General features: G+C 42.3%; 1 protein-coding gene across 13 annotated transcripts in view; it reads left to right on the top strand.

The window, feature by feature from the left end:
• Chd9 (chromodomain helicase DNA binding protein 9) overlaps window positions 1-5355 on the top strand; it is a 236684-nt gene extending 231329 nt beyond the window's left edge. For all 13 annotated transcript variants that reach the window (XM_052729717.1, XM_052729720.1, XM_052729722.1 and 10 more), the window contains one exon: window positions 1938-5355. In XM_052729717.1, coding sequence (XP_052585677.1) covers window positions 1938-2807 — 870 coding nt within the window. In that variant the 3' untranslated portion in view covers window positions 2808-5355. The remainder of the gene's footprint in view (window positions 1-1937) is intronic.
• The last annotated feature ends 13226 nt before the right edge of the window (window positions 5356-18581 follow it).

Genomic DNA, 18581 nt, shown 5'->3' with positions numbered 1-18581 from the left:
GTGAGTTCCAGGACAGGCTCCAAAGCTACACAGAGAAACCCTGTCTCGAAAACAAACAAACAAAATGGATAATAAACCAATGGACTATCTATATATTGGAATTCTATACAACTACTTAAAAATTGTGATTTAGAAGAATGTCTGAGCTGGGAGGTGGTGGCGCAGGCCTTTAATCCCAGTGCTCTGGAGGCAGGGGCAGATGCAGGTGGATCTCTGTGAGTTCAGGCCAGCCTGGGCTACAGAGTGAGTTCCAGGATAGCCAGGGCTATACAGAAAAAACCTGGCTCAAAAATAACTTAAAGAAAAAATGTCTTGTGCCAAGAGAGAAATATTGAAATATTAACAATATACTAAGTGTCTTAATAGTTAAGATCTTGGACTATTAAAGCCTAACTGTGTTATTTCTATAGATGTTCAAGTAGAAAAGTAAGCTATGAAACTAAATTCAGTGTAACTATGTTTTTGGTTTGGAAAGGGGTAGGGAGAGTCCTAAGTCTGAAAGCAAATGATGCATTGTACACTCTCAATGTTAGCAGCACTGTGGCTGTGTGGTGGGAGAAATATGGTTTTGTTCTCTTTGTATTTATTATTGTATGTTCTGCAGTGAGCCATAATTCTTTTAAAGATCAAACGAGGTTGACCAATTAAAACCAAACAAAAAGTAGTCCCATCAGATTTCTCCTTAAAACTGCTGCCTACATCTGCACCCCCACAGATTGGCCACTAAGCACATGGCTCAAAGTGTGCTTGGTTTAAAATACACACTTTGGGGCAACTTAGTAGCTTAGTTTAGAAATAATATAACATATCTCAATTTTTCTACATTACATAATGAAGTAAAAATATTTATGTCATGTTTTATTTCATTAGCCTACATTATGAAAATTTATTTGGCCACTAGAAAATTTAACTACCTATGTGACTTGCATTGCATTTCTGCTGGTCAGTGCTGTTGTGGAGGTTATAAAATAAAACTTGGAGAAGTTTTGTATCCTAGAAAACCGTAGGATAATTACATGAAAGCAACCCAGATGGCCACTTGTCCTGTGCTTGGTCACTGTCTTCCAGCAGGTGCCACTACTGGTCCTAGCCAGGTGTTAACCCTCATCTTTCTTCCTTCTTTTTTTTTTAAACTGCTCGTCACCAATATGTGGTTATACATCAAATATAGAACAAGCTCTTTTGAATATAATATAAATTGATGATGCCTCCTGCCTATCAAACATTTACAAGTGATAGATGTATACACAGGCATCGAAGCCCCCATAGTATCCAGACAATAATGAATAATAATGCCTTTTCCCTTGTAATCTACCTTTTGTGTCTTAGCTGTGTTTACGTTAATCCCAAAGTGACAGTCAAGATTGGTTTGAAGCTTCTTAATTTAACCTCAACCCTTTGCTTATTTCCCCTGGCCTTCCTGTATTGCTTTCCCGGATCTGAAGGAACTGAACAGGTGCTGATGTGTACCAAGAAAGGGTTATGAAAATATGCTTGATAGCATTTCTTTGATTCTTAAGTTTTCTGTCCTACAAACTTAAGCTTTACTGTATAAAGAAAAGTAAATGCCTCTTTCTAATGATTTTAAAAATGGGGCCAGGGGGTAGCTGGTTGAAGCCGCAACTTAAAGTTATGTCTTTCGCTGGGTGGTGGTGACGCACACCTTTAATCCCAGCACTCAGGAGGCCGAGCCAGGCTGATCTCTGTGAGTTTGAGGCCAGCCTGGGCTACAGAGTGAGTTCCAGGAAAGGCACAAAGCTATACAGAGAAACCCTGTCTTGAAAAACCAAAAAAAAAAAAAAAAAAAAAGTTATGTCTTTCATAATTATTTCATATCAATACAGAATAAGTTTATGAATACTACCTCTTAATAGGCTATTTGATAAGCTGGTTTTATCTTCATGTAGCTGTTATTAATGAGTATGTATTTTCTCTAGGGGTTTCTTCCAGAAAGTATGTATGACCGTATCCTCACTGGTCCTGTTGTGAGAGAGGAAGTCAGCAGGCGGGGGAGAAGGCCTAAAAGTGGAATTGCCAAGGCTCCAGCAGCAGCCCCTGCCCCGGCCAGCAGTGTGCCAGGCCATCCTTTGTCGGCCAACGGATTACCCCCGGGTGTGGACCTCACAGCTCTCCAGGCCTTACAACAAAATCTGCAGAGCCTGCAGTCGCTGCAAGTGACGGCAGGCTTAATGGGCATGCCTGCCACTCTGTCTTCTGGAGGAGAAACTAAAAACATGGCTGCTATGTTCCCCATGCTGCTGTCAGGAATGGCTGGATTACCAAATCTGCTGGGCATGGGAGGACTCCTGTCAAAGACTGCAGAATCTGGGGCCGAAGAACAAAAAGGAAATGACTCTAAGGAGCTAGAAGGAAAAAAAGAAAGGACAGAGAGCCAAAGTTCAGAGAATGGAGGAGAAAGCTGTGTGTCAGGTTCTCCTTCAACTTCCTCCACAGCTGCATTGAGTCCAGCTGCAGCTGCCAAGCCCATAGCTCTTAACCCACTATTGCTGTCTAACATACTTTACCCAGGGATGCTGCTCACTCCAGGCCTTAATCTTCATATTCCAACCTTGTCTCAGTCCAATACTTTTGATATACAGAAAAGCAAAAATAGTGACTTAGGTTCATCTAAGTCGGTAGAAATAAAGGAAGAAGACTCCAGAGTTAGAGATCAGGAAGAGAAAGGGGAAACTGAGCCCAGTCCTCTCAATGAAAACAGCACAGATGAGGGTTCAGAGAAAGCTTCTTCCGGATCTGATAGCACATCATCATCATCTGAGGATTCAGACTCAAGCAATGAAGATTGATTGGGGACTCTGCACTTCATCCTAAACTGATTTTACCTTTTCTTTAATTACTAACTGTAAATATCCCGTGTTGAGTGCATCAATAACTTACTGACAGAACATTTCAGTTGTTTGTTTAGAAGTGCAAACTGCTTTCAGAGACGTTTTGCATGTCCTGTTTCTTAAGATCCATAAGTTTCTGAACTCGGATGTACTATCAGATACATACACATATAAAGTTACAACAAAAGGCATTATAATTTTGTTGGGGCTTAATTTTATGAAAATGATGCTCAATAAGAGTTGTATATTTAATATATTTGCAGTGAACACAGAATACTTTATGCATATTACTGATTTAATTTGAATATAGTTTTACAGCCTCCTTGACACCTATAATTTACAGATGAAAACTCAGCAATAATTTGGGCAGCTAATGAATGTCTTGAAAGCTGTAGACTCTCCATCACCATCCATTGCTTTAATTACATGAAAATGCTCTAGTGTCGTGATGCACTGCTGATGTTTCCAATTCAGGTACAAGTATGTTTTAAAGAAGAAATAAGTTTCCCAGTCAGCCAATTTATCTGGCTACCTGTTACCTCAGCTGAGTTAGTTTAGGAAGTTTACATTCGTTTCTAATTCTGTACTTGTTTTCAGGGGTTTTTAAACACATCCTATATATCATGTCAATCTGGCAAGGAATATGACTTTCATTTTACTGTGCTTAACTCAGAATTCAGTAAAAATGAAGTCATAAAATAATCTTGTGTCATATGGCTTTGGCACCTTGTACACATACATTAAAACTTTTCGAAGTTTGGCCTCCTATTACAAATAATTATGTCTCAGATGAATAATGTCTTGTTTCCAGGGTTCAGAAAGGCAAACTCATGAAACACCACTGAGAACTTTCAATAGAGCGCCCTTCATGTACAAGAAAGTGTTTGTTTGCTTTATTCGTATAGGTTTCTGTTTGTGTCTTATGTCCTGGAAATATTCCAAAATAACAGGTAATAGTAGTCAAGTAATATGCAGATAGTTTGAATTAATTGAGTTTCTAGGAGTAAGAAGACAGCATGTTACCCAGAATCAGTGTTGGGCTATCAGTGTATAATAAATGCTGAACTGCCCACTTTGAAAATGCACTTTGACTAATCTCAAAAAGATGTACAGACTATCCCTATGAAGTCCAAGGCTTCTGTTCTGTTTCTTACAGTCCTTTATCGTGTTCAATTTGTCTGGTATTTGATTTGTGATACCATTTCTCCTGCTAAAGCTGCTATCATTCTGACACGGTAGAGGTCCAAGGTTCACCTTTATACAAATCAGAAACCATTAGAATGGACTTAGACATTCTAAGGAGAGATAAATATTAGCATTTTCCTGGTGTCTAAGTAAATCATGGTAAGTTTTCAAGGTGGTAAATTTCAGAGGAGTACCCCAGTTCTCTCCTATAGGAAAACTAACTTCCAGTATGTTTTAATAGAGCTGTTGTTTGTCATGGACTAAGTGATTGTACTGGGTTTCCCAAGACCTTTACCAGTAAATTATGTTTCTGTATGTAAAAATGTAACCCATTATTAGACAATGTTATATGTATTTACCAAATTATATTAAGTTCCATTGGGATTGTATTATTAATTTTGTATTTTCTCAAAATAGTCCTTTGAATTGATAGTTCTTTATGCAATGTTTTAGCAATAGTCACTGTAATGCCCATCCAGGAGCAGTGGGTAGTAATTCTTCATCATGAAAACGATATAGTGCATATTTAGTGTGTTCCCTTTGCAGTATTGCACTTTTGTTTAACTAGAACACACCCGTGAGATAGCCAAAGTTTTTCAGACAGTTACCTTGGTTTGCCAGTGGAGTGTTTCAGCACCGCCCATCTCCCCTCCTTCCGCTAGGTCTACCTGTATGATCTTTATCCCTGTCTTTCCCAATTCAAAGAAAAAAGGGGGTTAAAAAACTTAGATCTTTCATTAAAAGCTAATTTATAGCAAAATCTATGAGATAAAGTATTTTCCTAATTATGGTCTAATAAGTTTGGGTAACATCCTAGTGATTCTCTTTCTGTATGTAATAAGGCAGTTACAGTTTTCAAAGCATTAAGGCTAGTGTTAACTTTAAACATTCTCTTGGGTTTCAAGACGTTTCTTTGTAGATTAATTGGGGGAAAGTTGTCCAGGTGCCAGCTAAGACAAACATGCAGATATGGAAATGGAAAGTTAAGGGTTATAAGAAAAGAGTCGATGGAATTACATTAATACTAACGCTGCAGTTGAAAGGATATCCCAGTATGTGTTGGTAGTTACTGAAAGAATTATAGCTGGTGTTGCCTTGTATTTTAGCCCTTGTTTCAGGTTTCATGATTCAAGTCTTAGTCCAATTTTTCTTTTGGACATTTGCAATATTTACCAGTTGTGTTTTGTGTAGTCTAAATTTGCTTTCTGTAGTTGAGCAAACGTCTTAAAAAGTCATTTGTAATTTATTAAATTACTTTCTATGATGTTCTATAGAGCAAATGGAAGTTTAATTATTTTTTATTAAACATATTCTTTGACTACCCATGATGTCAGCCTCCATACATGACAGTAATTTTTCACTTGAGTTGTATATATAATTTATCTCACTCTAGTTATAAAAGAAACCATGTTATAAATCTTCAAAAATACTTTAGAAGAAATATGTACTTCAGAAGAAATGCTTTTGATTTGTATGTTTTTATTAGACCTTTGTCACCCAGGCTGGCCTCAAACTTAGGGATCAGTGATGTACACAGATTTGGAATTTTCTATATTTGTATTTATAATAGCATCTTAAATGTCATATTTTCGTTTTCAGTTCATTGTTTGTTCATTGATATTGGTGTCTGCATAAAAAGGAAATAGCTCTTTAGGAGCCTTAAGTGTTAAAGCCCTTGTCTAGAAAGCAACATCCACCCTAGGCCAAACTTGTGTTTTCTTTTCTCCCCTTGTACCCCTAAAACTTCCAAAAGAACTAGAAAGACAAACCTCACCTCTTTCTCCACCCACCCCCAGGGTTTCTCTGTGTAGCTGTCTTGGAACTCACTCTGTAAACCAGGCTGGCCTCGAACTCACAGAGATCCGCCTGCCTCTGTCTCCCGAGTGCTGGGATTAAAGGCGTGCGCCACCACCGCCCTACTAACCTCACCTCTTAAAGGAGTTCACTTTGGAAATCAGTAATTAGCCCTTGGACATAAGAATTTTTTCTGACTCCATGGCATTTTTGGCAGTGTGTTTTGGAAACATTTAACAAAGAGCTTCTCTCATTGTGGAGGGTCTTGTGCCTTCATTACCCTGAACACCTGGAGCTGTACTAACTTTGTATTGCATAGCACAGAACACATAAGCCAGCTACTTCATTTCGTTTTCACCCAGAGGAGCCGTCACTACTCCAAGGCTGCAGGCAGAGTTGTGGCTGAGATGGGTGTTTTTAAGAAAACACATATTGTGTGTCTATGTATGTGAAGTGCCGTGTTTCCGGTTTTGTGAAGAAAAGGTAATTGTGATTAGATAGTAGTCACACTGGTTTAGGATGGCCTTTTAAGGAGAGGACATAGCAGAGGCAGCCCGGGGAAGGTGGCCCCTCTAAGAGGCAGTGGTCGGGTGGTTTAGCGACTGCCAGCCAAAGAACGCCCACTGGGACCACAGCTAGGAACCAGAAGAGGTGAGGAGCAGTTAGGACACATTCCAGCACCTTGAGGCAATTTGCTTCCAGCCTCAACCTTGAAGAGTGAATTTCTCTTAAGACTTCCACTTTGTTACTAGTTAGCCTCCATGGAGCTGTGGGTTGCAGTCTGGTTATCCTTTGCTTTACATCTAGTATCCACTTACGAGTGAGTACATACCATGTTTGTCCTTCTGAGTCTGGGTTACCTCAGGATGATTTTTTCTAGTTCCCTCCATTTGCCTGCAAACCTCATGATGTCATTGTTTTTCTCTGCTGAGTAGTACTCTATTATGTATATGTACCACATTTTCTTTATCCATTCTTCAGTTGAGGGGCATCTAGGTTGTTTCCAGGTTCTGGCTATTACAAATAATGCTGCTGTGAACATAGTTGAGCATGTGTCCTTGTGGTACAATTGAGCATTCCTTGGGTATATGCCCAAGAGTGGTATAGCTGGGTCTTGAGGAAGAATGATTCCCAATTTTCTGAGAAACTGCCATACTGATTTCCAAAGTGGCTGTACAAATTTCCATTCCCACCAACAGTGTAGGAGTGTTCCCCTTGCTCCACAGGAAGGATGCATGGATTGCCCAGCGATGGAGAAATGGATGAGATCTACGTGAGCAAACTGGGGGTGAGGAGGGGGTAATGGAAGGTAAGGGAGGGGGGACGAGAGCTTAGGGGAACGGGAGGTTTGAGCTGGAACAGGAATAGAGTGGGAGGGCAAGGAAAGAGATACCATGATAAATGAAGACTCCACGGGAATAGGGAGACGCAGAGTGCTAGGGAGGTTCCCAGGAATCCACAAGGATGACTCCACCATAGACTACTGGCAATAGTGGAGAGGGTGTCTGAGCTGGCTTACTCTGGTGATCGGATGGCTGAATACCCTGCCATCATAGAACCCTCATCCAGTGACTGATGGAAGCAGATGCAGAGATCCATGGCCGGGTCATCCCAGGCGGAGCTCCAGGAGTCCAATCAATGAAAGAGAGGAGGGATTCTATGAGCAAGAGATATCAAGACCATGCTTGGAAAAAGTACACAGACAACTAGCGAGACAGTTGCTGAGCCTGAACTGTGTAGGGGGCCCCCAGGCAGTGGGATCAGGACCTGTCCCTAGTGCATGAGCCGGCATTTTGGAGCCTAGTGCCTATGGTGAGACACTTTGCACAGCCTTGGTACAGGGAGGAGGGGCTTGGACCTGCCTCAACTGAGTGTACCAGGCTCTGCTGACTCCCCATGGGAGACCTTGCCTTGGAGGAGGTGGGAATGGGGGGTGGGTTAGGGGGAAGGCCTGAGAGCAGGAAGAGGGAGGACAGGGGAATCTGTGGTATGCAAAATGAATAGAAAATCTCTTAATAAAAAAATATGAAAAAAAAAGACTTCCACTTTGTGGCATTAGAGAAAAAGCATACACTCTCATACTAAATTATAAGTACAGATCTCTGTCAGGAACCTTGCAGTGTAGAAATGAAGCCTGTGCACTCGAAATGAGCATTAGCTTTCTGTGCTTGTGTATACTCATCCCCAATACTTTGCTTAGTTTCTAGCCCTGAATGTGCTTCCTTTTTCTGTTACTTGAGGGGCTGAGGGTTGAACCCAGGGCCTTGCACATTCTAGGCAAGCACTCTGCCACTGAGCTACACTGAGCATACTTTCTGCTTCCTATATATTTAAGAAGCTTAGTTTATGTTGCCAAGTCCATAGAGAAAGTATCACTCATAATTTTTACTGTCATTAGAAATATCCATTTACCCTAGTTCCTTAACAAAATTGTAGTGTTTTTATTAACAAACTGCCTAACTCATAGGTAAAAATCAGTATTTTTATTTTCTTTAAATTGTTCTTTTCCTTGATGAAAAATACGACTGCATATTAGAAAACCTGGGGGGAGAGGCAGAGCACAAAGTAATCACCCAGAGTGCTCCCACTCGCAAAGATGCCTGGTCCTGAATGACCTTCAAATTCAGGGTGACTGCTAGCCTTCACTTTCTGTGTGGTGATTACATTTATATGGTAATTAGAGTGGGGTTGATTGATAGCTGGGTGTGGTAGCTCGTGCCTATAATCCCAGGGCCAAAATGAGGTCCTGCCTTATTGTGGAGGGATCTGGGAAGCCTACTCCTATTTTTTCCCCAGGGTACTCTTGAGGAGGGAGGAGTGAGAAATATTTAGATACAAAGATAGAAGGGAGAGAAACAGAAACACAGGATAACCGGGCCCTTCTGTCTCTTCAAAGGGGCTTTTTATAAGAATGCCAAGGGGAAGCCTCCCTCTAGTACAGTGCAGACTCTTCCAATCACCTGGTAACCATGCACATGGTCAAGCCATCCTCTAATGCAGCCCTGCTGGGTAAAGCAAGCTCAGATCTCACTAGGAAGCCTCTGTGGAGAAGAGAAGGCAGGTAAACTGTACAAACTGTTTTGCAACCTGCTTATTTCTGCCCTTTAAAGACAAGGTCTCATGTAGCTTTCTACGTGGGTGCTAGACATTCGAACTCAAGTCCTCACGCTTTCATGACAAGCACGTAACTGACTGAGCCATCACAGTGTTTTGGGCCTTTTTTTGAATAGGGCATCTGGTACATACTGGTCTGGAACTCAGCTGCCTCAGCTTCCACAGAGTTTTTGGTTTACTTGATGCAGGGCCTCGTGCCTTTGCTCACTCTTGAATTGATCACAATTAGTTCACACATTATGAATCATTTAAGACATATATGTATTATAACTCACTACTAACAACAACACTGCAAAACTAAAAAAGTACCTGAACCCGAATGAATCCAGCACAATAAAAGGAGAAGAAACGGACAACGCTTTAAGAAAAGGTGGAGGGCTTTTTTGTTTTGTTTTGATTTTTTGTTTTTGTTTTCGAGACAGAATTTCTCTGTGCAGTCCTGGCTGTCCTGGAACTCACTCTGTAGACCAGGCTGGCCTCAGACTCACAGAGATCCACCCACCTCTACCTCCCAAGTGCTAGGATTAAAGGTGTGCATCACCACTGCCTGACCAAGGTGGAGTTTCTAATATCCCAGTGTCAATCATGAATAGAACAGGGAGGCAGAGGGTCAACAAGAAAGTACAAAGCTTGGACATTGGTCAGCGCCCTGAACACCTGAACTGGGGTAGATCCTGGGCCATCAAACAGTCTCTCAAAATTTAAGATTAAAACAGAAAAGGTGCTTTCTAACCACAATAGAAATTAGAAATCGGTTACAATGCTTTGAAATAGGCAAGTGTGTGAAAATGTTTTCCTAAATAACCAATGGGTCAAAGATGTGATCTCCAAGAAAGTTAGGAATAAATGAATGAAAATACAGCATAGCCCAAGTAAGTGGAAAAGTATAGCTTTCAACATCCATGAAGAAAAATGGGGAAGGGGAAGGGACTCCAGCCAGCCTAAGCACAGTAAACACGGCTCTGACATGGCCTTGCCCTTCTCCCCAATTCCCTCTACTTTGCTAAACCATTAAATTATATTTCTAAAGCTAGTCCCCAAGACCATTCCCTATGGCCGCTTCCTCCTCCTGAGGCTGACTACCAAGGTCCAGCTATCAATGTATTGAAATCCAGCAATCAAAAGCTCACCTAATTAACATGCCCATTAAAATTAAAAACCTCATCCTGACATGGGGTTTCCCCCTTTACCTTTATAAACCGCCATTTGCCAATCGATCACGTCTGTTTCCTCTTCATCCAGAGGCAGTCCTTTGTCCCCTCCAGGACAAATACCCCTGCCCCCTCCCTTGCCCCTTTTCTTCCCTCTCCCTTGTTCCCTTCTCCTTCTCCCTCATCCTCCATCTCCTGTGTTTGTCCCTAATCCCTGCCCTCTGTCCCTCTGGGGCAGATAAATCTCCTTTGTGCAGAGAATTGGTCTTGGAGTGTCTTGCCTGACTCCTAGATTCCCCACAGAAGATTCCCCCCTAGATTCACAAAGCCTGACAGCATGAGTCTAATCCCAGGACCCATTTGGAGAAAGAAACAAGTTATCCTCTGACCTCTCTGACTCATGCATCCATGTACATGTAAATAAATGTAATAAAATAAAAATTAAAAATAGCTGGGCAGTGGTGGCGCACGCCTTTAATCCCAGCACTCGGGAGGCAGAGGCAGGTGGATCTCTGTGAGTTCAAGGCCAGCCTGGTCTACAGAGCGAGATCCAGGAAAGGCGCAAAGCTACACAGAGAGACCCTGTCTTGAAAAACCAAAAAAAAAATTAAAAATAAAATAATGAGGCTCTCAATATACTGACCTGCTCTTGGTAGTATTTACAAAACTGACTTTAAGAAACAAACAAAAATATATATTTTTTGGCATAATTTGAGAAAAAGTTTGTCAGGCTTTTAACTGGAGAAAACAGTCTTGAAATCAAGTCATTAGAAAGTCTGTTTTTGACTAAGCAATGTCTAAATGTTATACAAAAGCTAAAAATAAAATCCAAAACTTCTTTAAGACTGGTAAAGCTTCCCTTCTTGGGTGTTCAACAACCAAAGCTTGGAGCGGTAAACCAATGAAGAGTAAGGGGCTGAATTGTCAGTGGCTAGTCTGACCTTTGCCTTCCAAGGCAGCCAGGAACTAGGAGAGATAGGACTCTCTTAGAAGAGAGTCACCAAAGAAAAATGTCCCCTGTCTCCAAGTGTCTTAGTTAGGGCTTTATTGGGGTGAAGAGACCCCATGACCACAGCAACTCTTGTAAGGAAAACATTTAATTGAAGGTGGCTCACCTTCAGTTCAGAGGTTCAATCCATTATCGTCATGATGGGGAGCATGGCAGCATGCAGGCAGATGTGGTGCTGGAGCTGAGAGTGCTACATCTTGCAGGCAACAGGAAGTCACCTGAGACACTGGGGCAGTATCCTGAGCATAGGAAACCTCAAAGCCTGCCCCCACAGTGACACACTTCCTCCAATAAGGCCATACCCACTCCAACAAAGCCACATCTCCTAATAATGTCATTCTCTTTTAGGTTATGGGAACCAGTTACATTCAAACAACCACACCAAGGGAAGCCACATGGTCAGCAAGACTCTGACTCACCTGGGTAGATGGTAGAGTAATAATGAAAAGAAAGAAGGAGCTTTAAAAAGTTCCTACCACTAACCCCATGGAATTCAAATGACTGGAGAGCAGGGGAAGGTTAACTTTTGGTCACCTACATGGTCTTAAACACCCAGTAGAAAAATACTAAAAATGAAATAACTAGGGGTTGGGGATTTAGCTCAGTGGTAGAGTGCTTGCCTAGCAAGCGCAAGGCCCTGGGTTCAGTCCTCAGCTGGGGGGGTGGGACTAGTGATACCACAAAAAGCCACCTGTGCTGGCTCCATAAGGGCATCCTTTCCCATGACCAGCTTCAGACAGTATAAAAGGGACTTGACCATGTCTTATTAAAAGTGCTTCAACAACTGTGAGACTCTGGGAAATTACTTAAGTGGGTTCACCTGTCAAAGATAAAGCAGTGTTCCAGGAAGCACCCAAGGTAAGACAAAGAGAGAGCCTTGTTGGAACAGTAACACAACCAAGCTCAGGTCGGTGAATCTATGGACCCACACGTTAACTTACGTTCACCCTTACCTGTGTCCCATCATGGAAATCCTTTCTTGAAAGCCATGAATAAGAAATCTTCAAGATGCTCTAGGGCCACATAGATGTCTCAGCAGTTAAGTGCACTTGCTGCTCTTGCGGAGGATCCAAGTTTGGTTCCCAGCACCCACATGGTGGCTTACAACTGCTTTGAATTCTGATTCTAGAGGATCCAGCACCCTCTTCTGACTTCCTTGGATACTGAATACATCATACAGTGCACATACATATGCTTAGACACATATACACATAAAATATTTTTAAATGCTCTATTCTATCATCAAAACTGATCTATCTAGCTGCCAGTAAGTAAAGATACAATTCTGTGTTTAATGTCTCCTCTATTGTGCTGGGAAAATAGTTCATGGTAAGTGTGTGTGTCATAGTCATCCTCGAGCTCAGTCTACAGTGCCTGTGCCCCACCACAATTTTAAAGAACATAATTTTCATTGTTCTACAATTCTTGAGCTCTGGAGGACCACCCCCAAGACATCACAAGGCAACTGAGACGTACTAATTGATCATACCTAAACCCATCAGCTGTTGATTCTCCCCTGCCTCGTGGGGGCTCTCAGAAAAGCTAAAACTCCCGATCTTCTGTCCTCCACTCAACATGTTCTTGCCTTTCTGCTTTCTTCTCTAATGAGAACTTTTCACTCTGGTGGGATTTCTTATTCTGCTCCACATTTTCAGTCCCTGCCTTCTTCACTTTTTTTTTTTCTTCCAAAAATCAAGTGATGAAGGTTCACGTGGTTCTAGAATAAAGGTATTGGCCACTCACTCCTGGACCAGATCCTAAGACATCATACCCTACACGGAATTAACTTGACACAAGTTAGGGTCATCTGGGAAGACATAACCTCAATTGAAAAGATACCTCCGTCACATTAGCTTGTAGGCAAGTCCGTGAAAGCATTTTCTTGATTAGTGATTAATACAGAAAGGCCCAGCCCACTGTGGGCCCCCTGGATAGGTGGTTCTGGGTTGTGTAAGAAAGCAAATAGAACAAGCCATGAAGAGCAAGCCAATAAGCAACATTCCTCCACGTCCTCTGTTTCAGTTCCTGCCTTGGTTTCTCTTGATGATGTTCTGTGATTGGAATATACAAGCCAAATAAACTCTGTCCTTCCCAAGTTGCTTTTGGTCATGGGATCTTTGTTACAGCAATAGACAGCCAACTAGGGGGTTCAGTGGTCAAGAGCACTGGCTACTCTCCCAGAGGACCTGGGTTCAATTTTCAGACTCACAACCATCTGAGACTCCAGTTCCAGGGAATCCAATGAGCTCTTCTGGTTTCCACCAGCACCAGACATGCACACAGTGCATAGACATGCATGCAGGCAAAACACCTAAACACATAAAACAAAATTTTTTAAAAAGTAAATTAGGACTGGGCAGTGGTGGCTCATGCCTTTATTCCCAGCACTTGGGAGGCAGAGCCGGGTGGATCTCCGTGAGTTCGAGGCCAGGCTAGTCTACAGAGCGAGATCCAGGACAGGGATCAAAACTATATGGAGAAATCCTGTCTTGGAGGAAAAAAAGTAAATTAGGACAGCCTTCATACCTGCTTTTGGACTAAAGGTTGGTCACCCAATCACACATTAGGCCATGATTGTACCCCTACACTCAGTCCTCTTGCATCATAATTCAAAGAGCTCAGAGATTCCTTCATGGCCATCACAAGTTGCATGTGCCTCATTTGACTCTAGTCCCCTGCCTCATTCCCCTAAACTCAGCTTCAGAGAGCACCCTTGACTACCCATCCTTTGTGCTCACAGAGCAGAGCCTTCCTCCCACCTGTAGAGTGCTTTCCAGATCTCCCCCAACCTTGACCTGTTGGAGAAGATTATTTCAAGGTGTGTTACTTTTGTTTACGGTTGCATTTGTTTAACTCTGTGAAGCTGTGTTACTGTGCCTGTCTAAAACACCTGATGGTCTGATAAAGAGCTGGCCAATAGCTAGGCAGGAGAAAGGATAGGCGGGGCTGGCAGGCAGAGAGAGGGAGAAATCTGTAAGAAAGAGAAGGGCTCTAGGGGTCAGTCACTCAGCTATACAGCCAGCAATGGAGTAAGAGTAAGATTTACAGAGTCAGAGAATGGGAAAAGCCCAGAGGCAAAAGGTATATGGGGCTAATTTAAAGTTAAGGAAATAAGCCAAGCTAAGGCTGGGCATTCATAAGAAAGAATAACCTTCCATGTGTGATTTATTTGGGAGCTGGGTGGTGGGCCCCCAAAAAAGAGTAAACAACAACTTTGACCACAGACATCCTCTCCTTTACAGATTTACTTGAGAGTTTTGTGTAGAGAAAGCAAGAAATTTTTAAAAGTGGTGTCCTCCCAATGCATAGGTTAGCTTCTACAACTTTGAGATTTAAATTTTCTACCTTGTTTCTAAGGAAATAGAGTATTGATGAAGGAAATAGAGAGTTATCTGCTGACCTTGCCCATTTCCCAACCCCCCCCAACCCTCCCCAAACCCCCCCTTGCTAATAGTATACAGGATGCTGTACTTCTTAATAAACTTGCTTGGCATAAATTCTGAGTAAATGTAACCATGTTTGTTAGAGTGCTTTGTGACTCTTTTCATGGAGTTTTGTGTTTCATTTTGCCTGCTGTCCAGCAACCAGTCTGTGACTTGATGTATTTTGTTACATATCAGTCAGTGCTGGCTGGTTTTTGTCAACTTGACACAAATCTCAATATATCTGGGAAAAAGGGATCTCATTTGAGGAATTGCCTCCATCAGCTTGTACTGGAGGCAAGTCTTTGCGGTATTTTCTTGATTATGGACTGATGTGGGAGGACCCAGTCTACTGTGGGTGGTACCACTGCTGTGGAATATTTAAGATGTGTTATATTCATTTATGCTGTGGAACATTTGTTTAATAATGCAAAAACATGTTACATTTGTTTGATTAAATAAAATTAACCAGGGGTCAGGAGGCTGAGTCAGCAACTAGTTGACAGGAAGTGGTAGGGAGGAAGCATGTGTAGTTAGGGTTCTTAAGTAGGAGTGGAGCAGAAGGACGCCCTGTTTGGGGGGGAGATGCGAGTTTAGGAGAGATTAGCTGCTTGCTACTCAGCCTCTCTGCATGAGCAGAATTTCACCTCAACCTTTGAATCCTGAGTTCTGTAGAGGGAGAGAGATCTAAGTAAAGTTTCCTTTAGAGCCAGTGCCGGACGGAACAGAATTCCCACCTGGAGATGACCAGTGTGCCCGAACTGCTACTGGTGGCTGTGGAGTTGCACTTTCCAATTAGGACAGCAGTTGCTTAAGGGGCAGCTATTGAATTTAATGAAAAACAACATGCCACCCCTAGAAAGATGGCCCTGTGTTGTGTAAGAAAACAGAGAAAGCTGGTAAATAGCATTCCTCTGTGCTCTGTGACTTCCGCTTCAGTTCCTGCCTCCGGGTTCCTGTCCTGTGTGGGGAGCCAGACCGGCCCAAGACTTTCTCAGAAGCACTGATGAAATGGTAAAGGGAACTTTAGTTTTCTATCTTTGCTCAGGAGTGGACTTGGCAAGGCCAGTGTGAGGCTGGAGCCAGTGTCTCAAAGGAGTCAAGGCTGTGGTTTCGGGGGACCCGACTCTTCCCCCTGGGCTGTGGTTGTCAGTCCTATGGCAGCTGTGTCTGAGGTATCCTGTGTTCTTTGTCAACACTGTCTGACTTAGCTCTCTGCTGACCTTTGTAGGTGGAGTTTTCCTGTCCTGCAGCTGCTCTCAAATAATCACACTGAGGCTTGACTTAAGTATAAATGCTCAGCCAATAGCTCAGGCTTATTACTAACTAGCTCTTACATTTTATGTTAACCCGTTTCTATTCATCTACATTCGGCCGTGTGGCTCGTGGCTTTACCTGTCCTCCAGCATGTCCTGCTCCCTCCGTGGCTCACTGGCAACTGTCTTGACTCTGCCTTCCTTCTTCCCATCATTCTCAGTTTGGCTTTGCCACCTAACTTCCTGCCCAGATACCAGCCTTTTATTATTTTATTAACCAATGAGAGTAAAACATATTCACAGTGTAGCAAAGGATTATTCCACAACAGACCTTGGCCATTTTCCCCCCTGCTAATAGTATATAGAATGCTGTAGTTCTTAATAAACTTGCTTGGTGTAAGTCATCAGCTTATGCAAGACCTCCTGGTCCCAGTTAGAGCTTTTGTCTCTTTATTCCCCAGTGCTCGGTCCTCCCGCTCAACACCTCCCCATTGAGGACCCTTGTTCCTGTGGGTTCGGGTCAGTCTTGAATTCTTGCCTTGGCTTCCCTCAATGAACTGTGACTAGGGATATGTAAGTCAAATAAACTCTGTCCTGCCAAGTTGCTTTTGGTCATAGTGTTTATCACTATGAATAGAATACCACCTTTAGACAAATGTTTAGACATGTTTTTATGATAATGTTCCCCAAAATGGTTTTATTCAAAGTGGCTTGTAAGTAAACAAGAATACACACAATCTAAGTCCCAATTCATTCTAATTCATAAGATGTAAACAAGTGTAAGAAATTAGTTATTTTAAATTTATGTGTGGGAGGGTGAAGTTGGCATTATATGAAAAATTGAAAGTGCATGTTAGAAATAACAATTTAAACTTTAGTGTTCTTCAGCTATTTATTACTTTATAAAACAAAAAAAAAGATCAGGTGTGGCCTATGTCTAAGTTGTTTTTTTTTTTTTTTTTTTTTTTTTTTTTCCCGAGACAGGGTTTCTCTGTGTAGCTTTGTGCCTTTCCTGAAACTCACTCAGTAGCCCAGGCTGGCCTTGAAATCACAGAGATATGCCTGCCTCTGCCTCTTGAGTGCTGGGATTAAAGGCGTGCGCCACCACTGCCCGGCATATGTCTAAGTTTTTATGGCTTTAAAATAAAAGCCTAATATTATATCAGGAATTTTATTTTAAAAGACTAGGCAGAATTAAATTCTTTAAACATGAATTTAAGATATCTGAATAATAAAGTGAGATTATTAGAGATATGTTTAAAATAATCATAATTTTGAAATTTGAAAACTCCAAAGAATGCTGATTCATTGTCCCTGGATCTCACAGAGTAATATGCCAAGAATTTAAAAACACTGAGAAACTTGTTTGCTTTCACTATATATAAGAGTATCATTTTTGCTGAATAAGATATTGAAATTAAGAAAGACAGAAAGGAACAATTAAATGTGTGAAGGAGACATAAAAGTTTATAACTATAGAGACATCTTTTTAATTTATGTGTTTTATTGAAGAGGATCTGAGTTCAGTTCCTAGCACCCACATCCCACAACTGACAACCACCCATAACCAGCTCCAGGGGATGTGCTGCCCCCCTCTGGCCTCTGTAGGCTTACACACTCACCAGCACATACCTACAGACAGACACACACACACACACACACACAACACACACACACACACACACACACACACACACACACTTCAATTAAAATTTAATCTTTAAAAAGAAGGGAGAAGGGGTAGCTTCTGTGACTCCAGTTCCAGGGGTTCTGACGCCTCCCTCTGACCTCCCTGGGTACGTGGCACACATATGGATTACAAACATACATGTAGGCAAAACACCTATACACGTAAACTAAATTAATTGATAAGATTTTTTTTTTCCCAAAGAAGGCAGCTCACTGTCTTGATGCAATAAGTTTTCTATACCCACTCATCGTCCCTGAGACTGGCCACCGGGGGTGTAGCACCAAGTGTCCTCAGGAGGTAGACTCTAATTGTTTCTGGAGGCCTCACAAGTCACTGGGTCAGACTCTGAGTTGTTATAATCCAACTAGTAGAGAGTGGGGAATTTTGACTTTTATTTTTGTTCCTGTTATTTCTGGGCCCTTTTGTCTCCACTCCCCCGCCCTCCCTACCCCCTTACCCCCGACCCCCCCCCCCCACACACACACAACAGAGCATCCAGGTCAAATCTTTGGCAAAGGGGTTAAAACCTCCTTCCTTCTGAAAGTGCTTCAGAGCAGAGATGGGGAGGAGCTGGTTGGCATTGAGGAAGTGTCCCCAGAGCTGTGGGTTGTATTTGGAGATGTACCTGGGGAAGGCAGGGGTGATCACAGGAGGTTGACTGTTGGACTGTGACATTGCTTGCAGATTAAGAGGTCCTCGGTATGGAAGAAAGATGTCAGCATAGATAGATTGTAATGGTCATTAGCTCTGAAAATACTACCACCTGGAGCTTAATGACCTGTAATCTAGAATACATCAACAGTAGGTTAGAGTTGAGCAGGGACCAAAGAGAGAAGGCAAGAGAGAGCAAGAGGAGGGCCGTGGAGCGAAGCCAGCCCAAGCACTCCCAGAAAGTCTACCTAGGAGCTGTCCTAGTCAGAGGTCTGCGGACACAGGGAAGGGCCGTCAGAGGCAGCATGTGGGAGAGTCCTGGTCATTTAGTTAGTGGTGGCTGGAATGAGGGGTTCACAAGACTCCACCCTTTTTCTCCCTTTCGTTTTCTTCTGTGGTGTGGCCACTAGTAAGCTCCTCATGCTCCTGTAAATAGCACACACACACACACACACACACA

This window comes from Peromyscus californicus, unplaced genomic scaffold (assembly GCF_007827085.1).
Source record: "Peromyscus californicus insignis strain IS unplaced genomic scaffold, ASM782708v3 Scaffold_8__1_contigs__length_139910024, whole genome shotgun sequence".
In the NCBI taxonomy this organism is placed as follows: domain Eukaryota; kingdom Metazoa; phylum Chordata; class Mammalia; order Rodentia; family Cricetidae; genus Peromyscus; species Peromyscus californicus.
The sequence above is the reverse complement of the archived record's forward strand: the minus strand, read 5'-3'. Positions and strand labels throughout refer to the sequence as shown.